Below are 20,385 nucleotides of genomic sequence, written 5' to 3' on the forward strand. Positions count from 1 at the left end.
AATCCACTCTTGTACTCCCCAAAGACTTAGTAAACACATCTGCAAGTTGCTCTCCTGTACGAACATGACAAGGAGAAATCAGCCCTTGTTGAAGCTTCTCTCGAACAAAATGACAGTCAACCTCAATGTGTTTCGTTCTTTCATGAAACACTGGATTTGAAGCAATATGGACAACAGCTTGATTGTCACAGCACAGTCGCATTGGAGAATCATCAATGAACCCAAGCTCAGCCAATAACTGTTTCACCCACATCAGCTCACAAGTAACATGTGCCATGGCCCTATACTTCATCTGCTTCTTGCTCTTCTAGGACACCAAGTTCCCTCCAACAAACAGACAATAACCTATAGTAGATCTTCTGTCAACTGGAGATCATGCCCACTCAGAATCCGAAAAACCCTCTATCCGCCTAAGTCCATGATCACTATAAAGAAGACCATATCCAGGAGCCTTTTTGAGGTAACACATGTTATGCACGACAGCCTCCCAATGAGATGTCCTAGGAGCAGATAAAAACTGCCTCACCATACTCACTAGAAAAGCAATATCAGGCCGAGTCACTGTCAGATAATTTAGTTTCCCAACTGGCCTTCAATACTTCTTAGGATTAGGCAAGACTTCACCATCATCAGCAGTAAGTTTCAAATTAGGATTCATAGGAGTATCAAGAGGTTTAGAAACCAACATCCCTGTCTCTGTAGGAAGATCAAGAACATATTGTCGCTATGAAAGCGACATCCCTTTCTTCGACTGAGCTACTTCCACACCCAAGAAATACTTCAAGTTGCCCAGATCCTTGGTCTGAAACTTTTGCTGTAAATATATCTTCAAACTTTCAATACCAGAAATATCATCTCTTATAATAACGATATCATCTACATAAACCACAAGAAATATTTTTCCTGCACCAGAGCGAGGGAAAAGGCAGAATGATCACTAGCACATAGTGTCAGCCCAAAGTCTAACACAACCTCAGTGAACCTGCCGAACCAAGCCCGAGGGGACTGTTTCAAACCATATAATGATTTCTTCAGCTTGCACACCAGACCAGACTCCCCTTGAGCAACAAACCCAAGAGATTGCTCTATATAAATGTCTTCATTAAGATCTACATATAAGAAAGCATTCTTAACATCTAACTGGTACAATGGCCAACGAGAAGTGGCAGCAAGGGAAATCAAAATACGGACAGAAGTAAGCTTCGCCACAGGAGAAAGAGTATCCAAGTAATCTACACCATATACTAGGGCATAGCCCTTAGCCACAAGCCGGGTCTTCATACAAGCCAAGGACCAATCGGGGTTCACTTTCACCACATACACCCAACGACAACCAATGACAGATTTACCTGAAGGTAAAGGAACAAGATCCCAAGTCTGGTTTTCTTCCAATGCCAACAATTCCTCATTCATAGCAGCCCTCCAACCAGGACTAGACAATGCCTCTACGACAGGCTTAGGAACAGGATGATTTTCAACGGTACGTAAACAAGAATGAAAGCTGGAAGACAAACCAACATAGGAAACAAAGTTAGAAATGGGGTGTTGGGTACAAGTCTGAACACCCTTACGATGAGCAATAGGAATATCAAGATCAGAAGAAGGTTCCAAAGAAGAAGTAGTACCTATTGCAGGATTTGCTGGCAAAGAAGCAGATGGAGCAGAAGTCACGGGAACGGGGGGAGCCCATACTTTCCATTGGTGACGTTGAAACACAATATGTGGAGATGCCGATGATGAGGCAGCGTGGAACATGATTAGTAATAGATTGAACAACAGAAACGGGAAGATTATCATCCAACTCAGACACAGTAAAAGAAGAACTATCATAGGAGGTGGATTCAAAAAAGGAAACATCAGCAGTAACAAAGTATTTTTGCAACTCAAAAGAATAACAATGATAACCCTTCTGAGTGCGGGAATAGCCAACAAACATACACTTAAGAGCTTTGGGATCCAACTTGAAAACACTAGGACGATGATCACGAATAAAGCAAACACTACCAAACACCCGTGGTGGTAAAACAAATAAAGGCATAGAAGGGAAAAACAAAGAAAAGGGAATACCACCACGTAAAACAGAAGATGGCATGCAGTCAAAACAACATCTGCCCAAAAAGGTTTAGCCACTTTCATCTCAAATAAAAGAGATCGAATGACTTCTAGTTAATGTCTATTCTTCCTCTCAGCGACACCATTTTGTTGTGGGGTATCTGCATAAGAGGACTGATGGATAATACCACGTTGCACCATAAAATCAGCAAAGGGGGCAGATAAATGCTCCTTAGCATTGTCACCACGAAGAATACGCAAAGGAGCCTGAAATTGATTATTTACTTCATTCACAAAGGCACAAAAAATGGAAAATAATTCAGAACGACTTTTCATTAAATAAAGCCAGGTGACCCTGGAATAATCATCAACAAAAGTAACAAAATAACGAAAACCCAACTTGGACACGACAAGACAAAGACCCCATACATCTGAATGAACTAAAGAAAAAGGTTGTTTAGACCGTTTATTGACTCTAGGTGGGTAACTCCCACGGTGAAGTTTCCCAAACTGGCAGGACTCACAATGCAAACTAGAAAGTGACCGAAAACACAGATCGAGCAACTTCAAACCTTCCAAAGAAAGATGACCCAAACGACAATGAATCTGGTGAGGTGCCACACTGGAACACACCATAGAAGAAGTGTGCTCAAGTATATAAAGCCCCCCAACTCACAACCTCTACCAATCATCTTCTTCATAGTAAGATCCTAAAACACACGAGTCAAAAAAAAAAAAAAAAAAAAGGTCACAGAACAATTATAGGTTTTGGTAAACCGATTAACAGATAAGAGTTTAAAAGGAAAATCAGGTAAATACAAGACTGAAGATAAAGACAATGAAGGTGTAACATGAACAGTGACAGAACCAGTTACTTTAGCTAAGGAACTATCAGCTAAAGTAACACTAGAAGAGGACGTTTGGAAGGAAGAAATTATACCTGAAACTCCAGTCATATGATCCGAAGCCCCTGAGTCAATGATCCAAGGACGAGAGGTAGCAGTCGAAAGACATGCAGTGGCATTACCTATCTAAACAAAGGTGGCATTTGGAGGCTGGGCTGACTGAGAAATCTAGAATTGGGTAAATCGAGCATACTCCTCATCAGACATCTTCACGGTCTTACCCTCTGGCTGTGGAGATGTAGAAATGGCAGACTTAGTAGTAGTGGCAGAATTGGAAAACTGTTGCTGAGATGGTTTGAAACGAAGTTTCCAACAAAAGCATTGGATATGTCCTGGGCGACCACAATGTTGACAAGTCCTCACCGAACCTAAACTATCAGAAGCACCCTGAGTACCCAAAGTAGGTGGTTTACTGGAACCAGCCCCACGTCCACCACCACCACTGCCACCACTATTACCACCACAACCATTACCAGCCCAATTATTGGGGCCACGGTTGGGTGGAAAAGAGGCCAAAGCCAATGTATCAGCAGTAGTAGTATTCTCACGAGAAACACGTAAAACCCTGGAAAATGTTTAAGACAATGTGGCTACCTTGTCGCCACCAAGAATATGGGAACGGACCGAATCAAACTCCTTCCCAAGTCCTCCAAAAAATCCCATAACAGCAAGCTGCTCCCGCTGACTTTGCATTTGTTCCATATTAGAAGTAATGGGAAGTAGGGAATTAAGCTCCTCATACATCCTCTTAAAATCAGCAAAGTATCGGGTCAAAGGACGACCCTTTCTATCAACCTTGTATAACTCTTGAGACAAGTCATAAATACGGTAAAGATTGTTTTGCCCAGAGTACAAAAACATTAAGATACTCCCACAACTCCTTAACAATATCAATGTGAGTCACCAAATCGACAATTTGGTTTTCCATAGAATTCAGCATTTGTCCCAAGATTCTAGCATCAACAGTATCCGATAATAGGTCATTATCAGGTTTATTTTGAAATAAATGATCCTGTTGATCATGTCCGGTCAAAACCAGCTTAACAATTTTCTTCCATTGTTGAAAGTTGGTGATCCCCTCCAATTTCTTTTCAGTAATTCGATTGGAGGAAGAAAAAACCTCAATCATCACATTCTTCGAAGTATCACCCATAATTCACAGCCAAAGGATGGAGTGAGATTGCACAAAAAGAGGTGAAAAATCTAGCAGAGGACCCTGACAAGAAAATCGAGTCCAACAAAATCTGAACTAAACCCGACAGAAAATAAAATTCTGCCCTTCAATAACTCCAGAAAAAAAATTCCAGCAAGCTTCAAAAGTTGCAATAATCTCAAGAAGTAGTTCCCAAAAACCAGACCAAAAATCGATGAATCTCCTAGGAGAAGAAAAACTTTATCTCAAAAGTGGGAGTAAAACAGAAAAATAACTGTCATAGTACCTTCCAAAAAATTCCAGCAAGCCCCAAAAACCCAGCAAACTCGAAAATAGATTCCAAAGACTCCACCAAAAAATCGATTACTTTCCCTAGGAAAAATTGATCTCAAAACTCTGACAGGGTGTTGCCGATTGATGCTTCTCCAATTCCAGCACACCTTCTCTCCATAAATCACCAAAAAACATAAAGAGAGACCTAGTTCTTACTTTAGATCATGAACTAGTCTCTAAACAGTCCAGAAACACAGCAAAGGGTGTTGTACCCCTTCAAACAAAAGAAATAAGAAGCATAGTTCGAGAACTGGGAAGATCTTTTTTTGGGAGGTTGAGTTGAGTTGGTATACGAGTTCTCAAATTACATTTTCTCGGTCGAGATCTCGGTCTCGGGTCGACCCAGATCTCGACCCATCTACTTCTTTAAAAGTCATCTAACTCGACAGAACTCAATATTTCTCGATCGAGTTCTGTCCAAAAGCTATTTTCTTCCCCATTTGAAGGTTGTGACTCATTTTACCTTTGGATTTCAAGTTGTAACCTGCGGGAGAGTTGATTCAACTGCACATTTGAAGGATTCAGCTACACATCTTCAAGATTCATCTCAAATTTAAAGCATTCAACTCTTATTTGCTTGTTGTGGAAGACTATACGCAACAGTACAGCAACACTATGTCATGGGAAGACTATGCACTACTGGGCACTGAATACTTGATTCAAACTCAGTTTATGTGATGATAGTTGTAACTTGTAACATTGTTAAATAGTTTGATGTATCACTTTAACATTTATAATGCTTATTTAAGTTGTTTAGCTATTAAGTGAATGTTTTGCTTGCTTTCTATTACTAAATTATGTGTAGAGTAGGGTATTTTGGGTCCGTCGTCGCCTACCAACTTAAGGTCCGAAGTAAAACTCCTATTTGGACTTTGTTTTTGCAAAATCTGATAATGCCATTGTGTTTAAATGGCCTAAAATAGTCTGAATACCAAGTTTCAGACCCAAACTAGGTCTAAAACCCACCAAGTTGACGTTTCGAGTTGAAAAAAAAATGCACCAACTCGACCGGGAGACTAAGATCACGGTTTTTCCCAAGGTCGAGTTGGGGTCGAGTTCCGAGTTTTAGTACCTTGATAAGAAGCCGCAAAACCTCTAATCTGAAATCACCACTCAATGTCGATAGATGCCTTGATAGAAGAGAAGATAATAGCCGTAGAGAGCTGCAGCAATGCCTATAGCTCTGATACCATGTGAACAATAGCAGAAAAATAAGAGGGAGAAGAAGAAGAATAAGAGAAAACGATAGAGAGAGAGAGAGAGCTGAGATCGTATTACTTTGGGAGAGAAAAGTTAAAACTCTCTTCCCTCAAAACTTCACTTAATAAACATAAACAAAGGGTATTACAGTAAAATACCCAAAGAATAAAACAAAAAAACATAAGACCAAACTGCCCCTTTCCTTTCTCCTCTCGGTATTAGTGCCTGGCACTAATAACGAGAGTCCCAAACTCTCGATAACAATTACCACAGTCAACTAATGATTGGATAACAGGTTAAAAGCCAAACCAGAAATAGCAAATAGTTACTAAATATTAAAACTTACAGCCCAAGCCGATGGACATAGTGGATGAAACCACAACTCAAGTCGATGGGAGAGGGTTGGGAAGAAGGGGATATCAGAGTTGCAGGGGAGAGGGGAAATCACATAAGAAGAAGGGGGAAGAAGAAGATTGTACAAGCCACACCCACACGGGCTCTTCAGACTTAACTTTGAATTCATTCAAAAATTAGTTAACTGTTCTATTACTTTCGATCCTTCTTACCGTGTTTTTCAGGATCTTCAAACAAGCAGGACGATTGATGGTAGGCTTGAGCAGGCTGGCTTATATTATTTGGATGGTACTGGACCGTCGACTGCTGCTACATCTACTAGAGAACCCTCTCCTCTTCAATGGCATCATCGTCTGGGGAACTTATCCTTGTCCAAACTTCAGTTGATGGTTCCAACTTCCAAGTTGCAAGTTTCTCTCATTTGGAATGTGAGGCCTGTGAACTTGGCAAACATAATTGGTCATCATTTCCTTCTCGTAGTGGATCTAGGAGCCCGTCTTTATTTTCTTTAATTCATTCTGATATTTGGGGTCCTTGTCGAGTCAATAATAGATTAGGATTTTCTTACTTTGTTACTTCATGGATGACCATTCCTCGTTAACGTGGGTTCATTTGTTGAAAGATCAATCCGAATTTCTTAAGGTTTTTCAAAACTTTTATCATGAAATAAAAACCCAGTTTGATGCTTCCATTAAAAAAATTCGACTTGATAATGCTCTTGAATATATTCAGCAGGAAATTTCTGAATCCTACTTAGCTAATGGTATGGTTCATCGAACTAGTCGTGTGTATACCCCACAACAAAATGGGATGGCCGAATGCAAAAATAGACCAAGGTACTAAAACTCGGGTCTCGGTGCCAACTCGACTCTTGGAAAAACCAAGACGAGTCGAGATCTCGCCGAGTTGGTGCATTTTTTTTTTTTCAATTTGAAGCCTCAACTTTGGGTCAACCCGAGATCCGAGATCTCGCCGAGATATGTCGAGTTTTGTCCAATTAGGTAAGGTATTTAAGTGGTAGGTGGGTTAAAATTATGGGTCGAAACCGAGATCTCGCCGAGATCTCGCCAAGATATTGCACTTTTGAAACTCCCAGGCAATCTCGTCTCGAGATTTCGAAAATCCGAGAAACTCGGCGAGATCTCGCGAGTTCTCGAACCTTGAAATAGGCACCATTTGGAAATTGCTCATTCTCTTATGATTCACATGCATGTACCTAAAACTTATTAGTGTGATGCTGTTCTTAATTCCCTTATTACTTAATTAACAGGATGCCCTCCTCGGTTCTAGATAACCAATCACCTTTCTCACCTCATGCTCCCCTGTTTACTGTACCACCACGGGTGTTTGGTTGTGTGTGTTCTGTTCATATTTTACAACACCATATTGATAAATTCTCACCTCGGGTGGTCAAATGTATATTTCTTGGTTATTCTAGGACTCGGAAAGTGTACAAATGCAATGACCCTATTTCTCATCGGCAGTTTGTTAGTGCTAATGTTACTTTCTTTGAGACTTCGTCTTATTGTTCTGTTTTGGCACCATCCTGTTACTAGTAATCGTGTCCTGCCGGTTTCCAGCTCTTGTTCCTTCTGATGATACTCCTGTGGTTCCATCTCCAACAAAATCATTGCAGGTATATCAATGGCGCAAGAATTCCATGCCTTCCACATCTGATACAACTCTTGCCGACCCTACCATTTAATCTACTCCTAATCCTGAGGCTCCTACTGATTTACGAATTACACTTCGAAAATGTACTCGGTCTTGTAATAAGAAATCCTTGACTGCCTATCCTGTAGAGAATTATGTGTCTTTGTCTCATCTTCCATCTCACCTCCATAGCTTTGCTCTTTCATTGGCTACTAACTCTATCCTTCAAAATCATCAATCACCGTGAAGCCGTATCTCATCTTGGGTGGAAGGTGGCTATGGAAACGGAAATGGATGCTCGTTGTCTCGACAAACATGGACTCTGGTGGATCTGCTTCCAGGTAAAGATCTGGTCTGATGTAGACGGGTGTACACCATAAAATACAATCTTGATGGGTCTGCTGAACGTCTCAAGGCTTGGTTTGTAGCAAAGGGATATACACAGACATTTGGTGTGGATTATTTTGAAACTTTTTCTCTTGATGCACGTCTAAATTCTGTTCGTGTACTCATATCTTTGGCTGTGAATTTAGACTGGCCCTTGTATTAGATGGACATAAAAAATGCATCCTTTATGGTGATTTACAAGAGGTTTATATGGAACAACCTACTAGGTATGTTTCTTAGGGGGAGAGTTCAGTCAAAATATGCAAGCTTCACAAGGCCATCTATGGGTTAAAGCAGTCACCCAGAGCACGGTTCGATAAATTCAGTTCTATTATTACCCCTTGTAGATTTTCTCAATGCTATCCTGACCACTCTGTGTTTGTTTGTTGCCGAGGCTCAAAGGTGGTGGTCCTTGTTGTATTTGTTGATGACATTATTATATCCGGAGATGAGGTTTCTAGAATTGCCAAGTGAAGACATATTTATATCAGCAATTTTAAATAAAGGATTTGGGTCTTCACAGGTATATTCTTGGCATTGGGGTTATACGAAGAAGGAAAAGAATTAGTCTATCACAGAGGAAAAATGTGCTTACTAAACTGGTATGCTTGCCTCCAAACCTGTTGATATTCCTATGGATCCTCATCAGAAGCTTGAGACGACTGGTGGTGAAGATTTTGAAGATAAACAAAGATATAGAAAACTTGTTTGAAAGCTTATTTATCTTACTGTAACTCGACCGGACATTTCGTTTGTGGTTGGTGTTATAGCCAATTTATGCAATCACCAAAGAAGGCTCATTGGGAACCATCATGTGGCATCTTAAGGTATCCGAAGGGAGCTCTAGGAATAGGGCTCGTCTATAGTCATCATTAGAATGTTGAGCTGGTAGGATTCTCTTGGTGATGTTTTTACCAAGCCTCTATTTGGTCCAGCCTTTTGGAAAGTTTGTTCCAAGCTGGGCACGGGTGATTTGTATGCTCCAGCTTGAAGAGTGTTAAAAGTTGTGTGTTGTACCGTGGGGAACAAGTAGATGTCTACCACAATAGGGACACTGTATTGTATCTTATCTTTGCTAGGATCTGTATTGTATCCTATCTAGGATACTACTTTTTTAAGTTATAAACCGCTGCTAATTATTGGTTATTAAATTGAAACTCATAGTACAAGATCTTGTAAAAATTTTGATTTCATGAAGTCTCAAAACGAGATGGTAGGCGGTACAGGATTTGTGCAAGATCTCGGGTTCTATCTTGATGTCAAGTCAAACCAGACCAAAGCAAGGGGCTATAAAAAAGCATTGTCTCAGCTAGATTTCGACCTCAACTCAAAATCTCGCTCTGCTGTGAAGGAAATACACCTCCAAGTGAGGGTTTTGGTGCTTTTTTTTGGCAAATCTCACATCAACTGAAGATTGAAGCTTCAACATCAAGAGGAGGAGCTGCATTGCATCTTAAGAACAATTTTAGGTAAAAAAAAACTACCTAAATGGTAGGACTCGTCACAAGCTTGATTCTTCAACAACAACATGGTCGTTTTGATGATCCGGCTCGACACTCGTTTCAGTACTAGCTACTTTCAAATGGTAGGACTTGTTACACACTAAGACTTGTATTTGTTTAATCTATGTCTCTTTCCAAGTTTCTAACAATTATTAACAAACGAGCATCGGACAGCTTCATCATATTCATAATCACTATGTATGATTAATTGATTCTGAATATGATGCATCATGCTTAAATGGTTTATGGTTTGCTAATTTTTAATCCCTAATGCTTAATTAAGTTGTTTTACACCTCTACTTTAATTATATGTGTTCTAAATATTGTGTAGAAAAGCCTAGGGTAGAGCTCACCTACGCCGTAGACTACCAACCTAGGGTCCAAAGTCAAAATACCATTTTGGGTTAGAATTTGTAAAAACTAATGTTTCCATTGTGTTTAGAAGGCCTAAAACAGGGTGGATGTCAAGTTTCAGAACCTATCTTGGCCATATGGCCACCGAAACCCACCACCGAGTCAAGACGGGGAAAAATACACCAACTCGCTGAGATCTTGGCAAAACTCGGTTTCGTGGCCTGGCAAAACCAGGGGCGAAACCAAGACCTAAAACCTTGTTGAAACCGTGGGAGACTGCTAGACTACCAATTGCTAGTTTCCTTAGCAGTCTCTCCCTTCTTCTCTTCCGTCTTCTTACTTGTGATTGCTGGTTTCTAAGTCTGATATTGTAACCATGGTACAAAATTTCGCGATATATCGTGATATTTCGGTAATTTCGGTATAGCCGAGACGAAATGCAAGGGCTAAACGAAAAAAGTCGACATTTCGACCATTTCGAGACATTTCAGTCAAATACCGATATATCGGCGAAATGGTACAAACCGAGGCACGTGACTCATTAAAACATGGGTATAAAACCCATATTTCGCCAGCTAACGGTCAATATATCGACCGAGAGCTGGGCAGAAGTGATTTTGGGGCTTTTTTCATGCTTTTCTACTCTTCCAACTTGGATTCTAAAGATCTTCCTACTTGTTCTTCATCTGCTTCGAAGGATGATCACCAAAAACACGTCGGGAACACCTCCTAGCAAGATTGTGAAGGATTTTTCACTATTTAAGGTAATTCTTTTTTCTATAAAACTAATTTTTTTGAAAATAGTATGTTCAATACATGTTGTATGGTGATGATATTAATATATGCTAGACACCGGAGGCCGGTCTACAACCTCACGGTGTCGAAATTTTTTTTCTATATGTATTTTTTTTTTAATTTTCTGGTTTTTTAAAAATTGATTTTCCTACAACTAAAATAGGAAAAAATTAGGGGTAATATAACTTAGATGGGGATGAATTAAATATATGTTAGACACCAATGGCCGATCTACGGCTTCACGGTGCTGAACTTATTTTTCTACCCATAAATAATTATTTTAATTTTTTAAAATTAAGAAAAATATTTAAAAAATAATATATAAATAAGGAAAAATATGAGTTTTAGGTTGAAAAATAATGAAAAAATATGAAAGTAATTTCTACATGTTTTGAAATGCATTAGATATATATTATGTTTAATAATTTTCGGGTTTGTTGTGTTAGGTCAATATTTATATTAAAATTATATATAAAAAATTGTTTTTAATTATGCGAAAAATATAAGGGTTAGGGGAAAAATATTAAATAGCTATACAAGTGTTTTAGTATTCTAAAAGTGTCAATTGAAGTGCTTCTACATTAAGTTTTTAATTATTTGTTTTACTTACATTGCAATAACCAAGTATTATTATGGCGGATCGTGAAAGACAACGTGCGAAGGGCAAGCAAAAGGTAGGGGAAAGTACTCAACAGAGGGGGCAGAAGGAGCAAAGAGAACAGAGAGAACAAGAGAGACCAGTCAGCCAGCATAGTGGTGACATTGCTTGGTTACATGGCACTCCAATTGATAGGGATAAGAGAAAATCCCAATGTAACTATTGTCACATGCAGTTTTTGGGAGGTGGGTCCAGTAGACTTAAACAACATCTGACTGGAGGATCTAAAGATGTTGTAGGTTGTCATATGGTCCCTACTCAAATAGCTAAAGAAATTGGTGACAGTTTGAGGGGAAAGAAGAAGAGGAAGGCTGACAAGCAGAGGATAAAAGAACAACTTGAGGATACAGTGCAGAGTTCAATGGGAGGAAGACAATACCATGATGATGATGATGATGAGGACATTGCAGTACCTGATGATATACAAACAGCAGAGGAGGCTAGGGATTTCCGACGGACTGTTTCAAGGAGTAGAGTTAGTTTTCAAGATAATCAGCAGAGACAGAGAGTAGGGGGTAGTGGAGGAGCTGGCACATCTGGAGGTTCTAGATCTTTCAATCCTTTTAAAAGATCACAAAGTGTGAGGACAACCCCAACACCTCTATCAGTACCAGTACCACCATCTGCATCAGATCCTAAACTGCATAGGAAGAAAGGAAGCAGTCAACCAAGAATCAAAGGAGCATGGAAGGGGATGAAGGGGTTAGTTAAAGAATCAATAGCTAAGTGGATGTTATACCATACCATCCCAGCAACCACTACACAAGGCCCCCATTATGATACCATGATAGATACAATTGCAGAGACTGGCCCAGGATTCAAGGGCCCCACCCTATATGAGGTAATGAATGTTTATCTACCTCAACAAAAGTCTGAGATAGATGAGTACATTAGGGAGATGAGGAGTATGTGGGAGACATATGGGGTGACTATAATGGCAGATGGATGGACTGGGCCTACAAGAAAGTCCATCATCAATTTTATGGTTTATTGTGATGGGAGGACAGTTTTCCTTAAATCTGTGGATGCATCCAAAGAGATAAAGGATGCGAAATACATTTACAGATTGTTAAAGGAAGTAGTTGAAAAAGATGTGGGAATTGAGAACGTTGTCCAGATTGTAACGGACAATGGAAGCAACTTCAAGCTGGCCGGTGAGAAGATGATGAACAACAGTAAGTACCGGCTCTTCTGGACTCCTTGTGCAGCCCATTGAATTGATTTAATGCTAAAGCATATGGGAAAGTTAAAGTTGGTGAAGACTGTGGTTGAAAGTGCAAAACAAGTCACCAACTTTGTATATAACCACTCCTATGCACTCAATCTATTGAGGGAAAAATGTGGGGGTGACTTGGTTAGGCCTGGCATCACAAGATTTGCCACCAACTACATTGCCCTAAAAAGCATAGAGACAAAGAAGGCCGGGCTGAGAAGTATGTTTGCTTCTGAGGAGTGGTTTGGATGGAAGGGTTCCAATACTACAAGTGGGAGGGAAGCACAAGCAACCATGTCATCTGCGGACTTCTGGACAAAACTAAGCAAAGTGGCGAAAGTTTTGAAGCCAGTAGTTAAAGTTTCACATATTGCTGACTCCGCTCTCAAGGGCCCAACCATGCCAGTCCTATATGCTGCAATGGACTTGATGAAAGATAGTGTCTATAGTGTGGCTCCTCGCAGTAGCAAGCACTTCTTGGATATCATCAATGCTCGCTGGGAGAATCAACTTATGCATCCACTGCGTAAGGCTGGTGAGTAAATTTGTTTTATGTAACTAATTCATAGTATTACTACTTACTAATTACCTATGCATTTGACAATATCTCATTTCTATATGTCAAATTTCAGCATACTACTTGAACCGCAAGTATCAATATAATAATAGGCTTGGGTTGGAAACTCAACTTATTGATGCTGTGAAACAAATAGTGAAGAAGTTGGAGCCAGATGGTCAACTACAAGCTATTTACAACAATGAGGTGAGTCTTAGAATTCATTTGGAAACTCAACTTATTGATGCTGTGAAACAAGTAGTGAAGAAGTACTTACTAATTTTCCACATGGGTGTAGATGAAGATATTTAAGGATGCATTGGGAAGTTTTGGAACTGATGCTGCAATACAAGGCAAAGCACGCAGTGATGCTGGTAATTCTTTTAAGTTTTAAATTACGTATGTATTGAAACTTGAAACTTGAAACTTGAAACAACATTTGACACGTCTTTTTTTGTTGTAAACTTGTAATGCAGCTAAATGGTGGGTGTTGTATGGGGAATCGGCTGAGAATTTAAGAAGAATAGAAATCAAAGTCCTTGCCCAAACATGTTCCGCATCTGGCTGTGAGAGGAACTGAAGTACCTTTGCGCTCATCCACTCTAAGAGGCGCAACAGATTGGGGTCTGAACGTCTATCTGACATGGTGTATGTTATTGATAGACATGGTGTATGTGCACTACAACTTGAGGCTGAAACTGCAAACATACGCATGGGACATGAGGGACAGAGGGGCACTATTGACCTCGCCGACATCTTTCAAGTTGACTCAGACGATGCGGACCCTATTGTGGATTGGGTAAGGGATAGAGGTGAGCCAGTGTTGGATCAGGAGGGAGGTAGGCCCAACCCCGTGATAGCTTCCGAGATTGGTGTTGATGTAGATGATTATATGGCTGACGAGGGTCAGATACATGCATGGGAAGCCTCACCCATACCATTCCAGCCCACTGGTGGCAATGTTGTTGATGATGATGACTGGTCTAGGTCCTCAGATGCTGATGATGGTGGTGATGGTGATGGTGATGGTGATGGTGATGGTGGTGGTGGTGGTGGTGGTGGTAGTGAAGATTTTCATGGAATGCGAGAGCTTTATGTGGTAGGCGAGGATACGGCACCTGTAGAGCCAGTCCGATTCACTGGAGAGACACAATTTTATCATGCCACACAGGATACGGACCACGGTGCACGTGACCCCGTACCCCCACTCTCAAGACCCCCCATACAACCATACAGCAGGAAGCGTAGGAGTCGACAAACACAGTTACAAGCTGATTATATGGACATTGATGACTTATCTAACTCTGTTGGCGGTTTGAGTATGGGTGATAGGGAGGGAGGACCGACTGGGCATTGGCATTCCCCATCTTTTGACGCACATACCACTCCATTGTCATCGGATAGTGCATCACAACCTCACGGTGGATATAGATATGGATCATATGGGCAGTTTAGTGGGGTAGGGGACTATGACTACCAGTCCCAGTCCCAGTCCCAGGGACATACTGGATCATCTTTTGTAGATGACATCTTTGCATACCCTAGCTACCAACCTCACCAGCCATACATGCAGCCAGTGCCAACCCCGCTTCTGCCGACGCCGACATCATATCATACTGGATCATCTTCTTCACAGATTGGATCGATTGGTAACCCTAGCCCATATCCTAGGATAGGTTACCTACAGTATGTTGATGATTCCATTTACATGACACTTGTGGATGACTACACTCGTTTCTTCTCCGAAACTATACCGTGGTCCACATATGTCCTTCAAACAGAGAACAATGGACGTCGACTTCAGCGGGCCATGAGTGGGGTTGATCCAGGAAGGCACAACAACTATTATTAGCACTTGTAACTTGTACGTTGTAAGTTGTGATTTCACTGATTTGTGAACTTGTGAGTTGTGAGTTGTGACTTTGTGACTTTGACACTTTGTGTATTGCCTATTAATTGACTATTGAGCATTTGAGCTATTGAGTATTAAGTTATTGACTATTATGGAGTTTATGAGAATATGATTTATGAATTATGTCTTATGAGTTTTAATTAGTTTGTTTAAATTTCTTTTATGTCTTTAACTGCCTAATCAATGTGTATTTAACTATTTATACATTAGGGTCGGCGACTGTATACTTAGGGATGTAAACGGATCGGATTCGGTTCGGATAGTGCTATATCCGCATCCACATCCACATCCACATCCGATTAGCTTTCGGACAGATTCAGATAGTGCTAAACAGATACAGACACGGATACGGATCGGATATTTTATCTGTTTACATATAAATATAGCTTTTCGGATGGCTATAGCCTATCCGTATCCGTATCCTTTTAGCTTTCGGACGGATTCGGATAGTGGTAAACAGATACGGAAATGAATTTCGGCTATTCATTTACATCCCTACGTATACTGTCAATCAAGGGTGCAAGCCCAAAACACCACTTTGAGTTCATTTTTTTACAATTTTATGGTTTAAATGTGTTTATTTAGCTTAAATAAGGGTGTCCATGAAGTATCAGGCCCAAATATGGCCAAATACCCACCGAGATGGACCCCCGAAATATTGCAGAAAAAATGCCATATTTCGGCGAAATTTTGTGAAATTTCGGATATTTTGGGTATCTCGGTAGGCCGGAGATACCGATATATCCCGAGATATAGTACCATGATTGTAACACCTTTGATGCAGTTATAGCACTGCTTCTACCATTACTTTATATTTTTCTGCTAATTTCTAATTCTGATTCACTTTCTATTACTGTCTTCATTAGTTACTAAATCTATTCTATGTTTCTATTCTGAGTTTGACTTGCTATTTCTTAATTCCTATTTGCTATTTCCCAATAGTTACAAAATCTGGACTTGCTATTTCACTTTCTTTCTAATTCTGTGCCTTGTTTCTAATTTTAATATCAGTTTCTATTTTCTACCTTCAAAATCTGTTAGTTGCTATTTGATAGTTACTATTTTTGGCAACTTGCTATTTTATGAGTTTCTAATCAACGGTGCTATTTGGGAAGTTGCTAAATTCTGGTCTCAATTTTGAGTCCCTAATCCCTAGGATCTTGGATTACATGAGGATCCTGGAACTGTTAGGGAAGGGCTGCATATACATCAACACTCCCCAGCACGTGCAGGCCAAGTCAAGATCCCATGGTCTTGGAACATGGAGCGCACGCGGCATTTCCTTCGAACAGCACCGAGTGAGCAGAAATGTCAGGAGAACTCTTCCGATACACTTCCAAGGAGTCGAACACTCAACCTCCCTGCTCTGATACCAAGTTCGCTACCGTTTCACCTAAAAGCTCGAACTGTTAGGGAAGGGCAGCATCAATTTATACATCAACAATTTCTAACCCTGATTCCTCAGGTGATTAGAATACCCTAATACCCCATCATTTCTAGCTAGTATAAAGTGACTTTTAGAAACAACGGGCACATAAAACTCACGAGATCTCGACGAAAATCTCGCTTTTTCGAGAGCTAGAGACGAGATTTTAGGCGATACCATTTATTACCCCATCTCGGCGAGATCTCGGGTCAAGATCTCAACGACTCGACCCGACCCGACCCAGATCTCGACCCAAAATCAAGCATATTGGTTCCAAAATCTGGTGAGATCTCGTGGTTTTGGTCATCTCGGTGGGAAATCTTGGTATACAAACACCTATTTATGCAAACCTAGGTATAAAAACACTTATTTATGCCAGAAACCAGGACAGATACTTATTTATGCCTAATATCATTTAAGTAAATGTTTTTGTACTTCATTTACTTAAGATATTATTCATAAATAAGCAAATACCCCCTATTTGAATCCAATAAAAATAGTTAAAAAATCAAATTCCAAGAGGATAAAAAGTCAACCCCCCCACCCCCAGTTCAAGAACAAAAATTAGATTTTTGGCGGTAGGTGCAGTTTTCAACTTTCTAATGCTGGGGTTTTTCTCAAATCTAAAAATTCCATAAATCTTAATATGGTAAAACATTGCAAAAAACCAAAAGTTTGGTAAAATATTCATTTGCTTTGATGCCCAAAAAATTATTTTCATTCAGAGCGATTTTGACAGCATTCGTACACACCAAATTAAGTTTGACCGGTACATAATGCCTTCAATATAAATCAGATTTAAACAATCTTGGACTTGTTGGAAAGCTTTCCCAACTTAAGACCGAACCAATCTCATTCTTTTCTTCATTACTGCAACGCGCCAACCGAAGCAGTGTGAATTGCTCCTCCGTAATGCTTTAGCTATGATTTACTAAAAATAAAAAAGATCTCAGTGATTTTTTACATCGCTTACTATTCGACTATAATTAGTTGATAGCGGAACTCAGCTGGGACAACAAATACGACAAAGAAAGAAGCGACGTACTCCTACCGCTCTGCGGGCTTCTCTTGCCAAAGCTTTCCAACAAGTCCAAGATTGTTTAAATCTGATTTATATTGAAGGCGTTATGTACCGGCCAAACTTAATTTGGTGTGCACGAATGCTATCAAAATCGCTCTGAATGAAAATATTTTTTTGGGCATCAAAACAAATGAATATTTTACAGAACTTCTGGGTTTTAGTAATGTTTCACCATATTAAGATTTATGGAATTTTTTGATTTGGGGAAAACCCCAGCATTAGAAAGTTGAAAATTGCACCTACCACCAAAAATCCAGTTTTTGTTCTTGAACTAGAGGGTTAACTTTTTATCCTTTTGGAATTTGATTTTTTAACTATTTTTATTGGATTCAAATAGGGGGTATTTGCTTATTTATGCCTAATATCATTTAAGTAAATGATATTGCATTTACTTAAGATATTATTCATAAATAAGTGTCTATCCTGGTTTCCCACTAATTGAAACCCCTTTGGACTTTGATTTTTCAAAATTTGATAGTGCCATTGTGTTTAAATAGCCCAAAATAGGCTGTATACCAACTTTCATGACCAAACTAGATCTAAAACCCACCGAAACCAGCCATCGAGTTGAGGAAAAAAAAATACCCCAACTCGCTATTTGGCCAGGTCGAAACCTATACTCGAGACGAGTTTTAGTTCCTTGCTCAGCACACCCATCAATGAGGAATTGAGATGGAAGGAACTCTATAATTGAGGGGACAGTTAAAGTGTGATCATCACCACACTAACAGATCTATGATCAAACTCAGGATTATATGATCATAAGCTGCAGTGTAAGAGTAAGAAACAAACAGTTCAGATGAGGCTCTGACAATGATGATGACAAACAAAAGATTCCTCATCACCCTGGCAATATCATTCCTGATACAGAAATCAGATGTAGTGAGTTCATGGGATGTCTAAAGAGAGAGCTTTTGGCCACACTAATTGCCCATTGCACTTGAAAATGCCTCAGGCTTTTTGATAGTGATCAAATAACAGAATAGTAGTTAGGACATAAGACATGGTCTTCAAAAGTCTTGAAACCATTTTCTAGAAAAAGGAAAAGTCTCAATGAAACATCATAGCTAAAAGACCCAAATAAAGTCGAGCTGGTAAAATCCATTCTGACACATGATGTCTGATCCCTTATTCTTACAACTCGTAGCAGTTTGATCTTACCAGCAAATTGTTTCATCAATAACTGAACCCAAATATAAAGCACAAATTATCACTGAAGTAATACTCAAACAGCCAGAGGGAGGAAAAAGGAAAGCCAAGACTGGAAAATTGGTCCACAAAACTTTTCACACTCACAACAATACCCCAACCTCATTTCACATTACAACTTTCAGCTGACAGGGGTGAGGGAGGAGATAACTTTAAAATGCAAGCATGATACCCGATAAAATAGAAGAATTTTCTCAATACTAAAATAGTGCAATCTCTCAAGTACCTGAATAGAAGATCCAATGATGGTAAGTGCTGTTTTTGGACCATTCAACTCTTTCTCCAACCAACTCCACTGGGAACTACCCAAAATACATCCATCACTGAACAATGGGTCTCTATGGTATCTGGTATCTAACAGAATAACCTGCAAGTTGAAACATATCATCCACAATTAGTATGGAGTATATAATTTTCCACTACATCTATTTCTTGCAAATTCTCAGGTGGACAAATGGCACTTGTGTAACCCAACATACTTTTGTCCTATTTGTAGAATCTACTCTTCGTCCTGGTACTTTTCAAAGATCGCCTTGCATTATCTATATCCCATGCCATAGTACTAAATCTCACGAAATATCGGTCGAGTTCTCGAATATTTCAAATATCTCGACCTGACCGAAACGAAACAGCAGCTCGAATAAAAAAAAATGCAAAAACTCAGTCGAAATTTCGACTATCTCGTGATATCTCGAGACAAAATAAAAATCTTGAGAGATATCGAGATTCCTTTTCAAAAGTAGCTTTATAAATACCAAAACTCATTAGTCTCGGTCGAAATTTCGACCGAGACTTAACAAGCTCTGGTTTTTTGGGTTTTTTTCTCCTTGTTCTTCATCCTTTCACTTCTCCTTGCTGACTCTTGCACCGGCCTTCGAATCTTCGCTGCATCTACGCCGGAGAACACACCATTAGCACATTTGTAAAGCTTTTCCACTATTTCAAGCAAAACCAATTTCTCCCAAAATGTTTTTTTTTTTTAAAGAAGCATGATCAATACTTGTTTGTTTGTGATGAAATTAATATATGTTAGACACCGGAGACCGATCTACAACCTCACGGTGTCGAAATTTTTTTTCTGCATATATATATTATTTTTTTATTTTTCAGCTTCAAAATTTTGATTTTCTTACAACAAGAATGTAAAAAAATAGGGGTTATGTACATTGTATGGCGATCAATTAAATATCTTCTCCATCCATTCCCAATTTTGAGTACGACTCCCACTCACAGGGACGTAGTGAATCATCTTTTGTAGATGACATCTTTTCTACCCAACCCACCAGTCGTACCCGTACATGCACCCAGAGCCGTCATATCATAGTGGATCAGTGAGTAGTACTTCTTCACAGTTTGGTAACCTATATCCTAGGATAGGTTACCTTCAGCAAGTTGATGACGTAATTTACAAGGCCACTGTGGATGACTACACTCGTTTCTTCTCCCATACTATAACGCGGCATTCATTTGTCCTACAGTCGGAGAACAATGCACGTCGGCTCCATCGGATTATGAGTCGAGCCAATCCTGGACGTCGAAGTAATTATTATTAGAATATTTGTACACATTTGAGTCACTAGATGACTACTTGACTTGTATTGGACTATTGGGGATATTGTCATATTGATATCATCTTCTTAAC

The 20,385-nt window shown here is 39.6% G+C and overlaps 1 protein-coding gene across 1 annotated transcript in view; it reads right to left on the minus strand.

Moving 5' to 3' along the window:
* Window positions 1-20,385, minus strand: part of LOC122662660 — a 73,136-nt gene that overhangs the window by 34,129 nt on the left and 18,622 nt on the right. Inside the window, exon 5 of the mRNA XM_043858362.1 lies at window positions 18,970-19,110. Coding sequence (XP_043714297.1) covers window positions 18,970-19,110 — 141 coding nt within the window. The remainder of the gene's footprint in view (window positions 1-18,969; window positions 19,111-20,385) is intronic.

The sequence above is a fragment of the Telopea speciosissima genome, chromosome 5 (genome assembly GCF_018873765.1).
Source record: "Telopea speciosissima isolate NSW1024214 ecotype Mountain lineage chromosome 5, Tspe_v1, whole genome shotgun sequence".
NCBI lineage: Eukaryota > Viridiplantae > Streptophyta > Magnoliopsida > Proteales > Proteaceae > Telopea > Telopea speciosissima.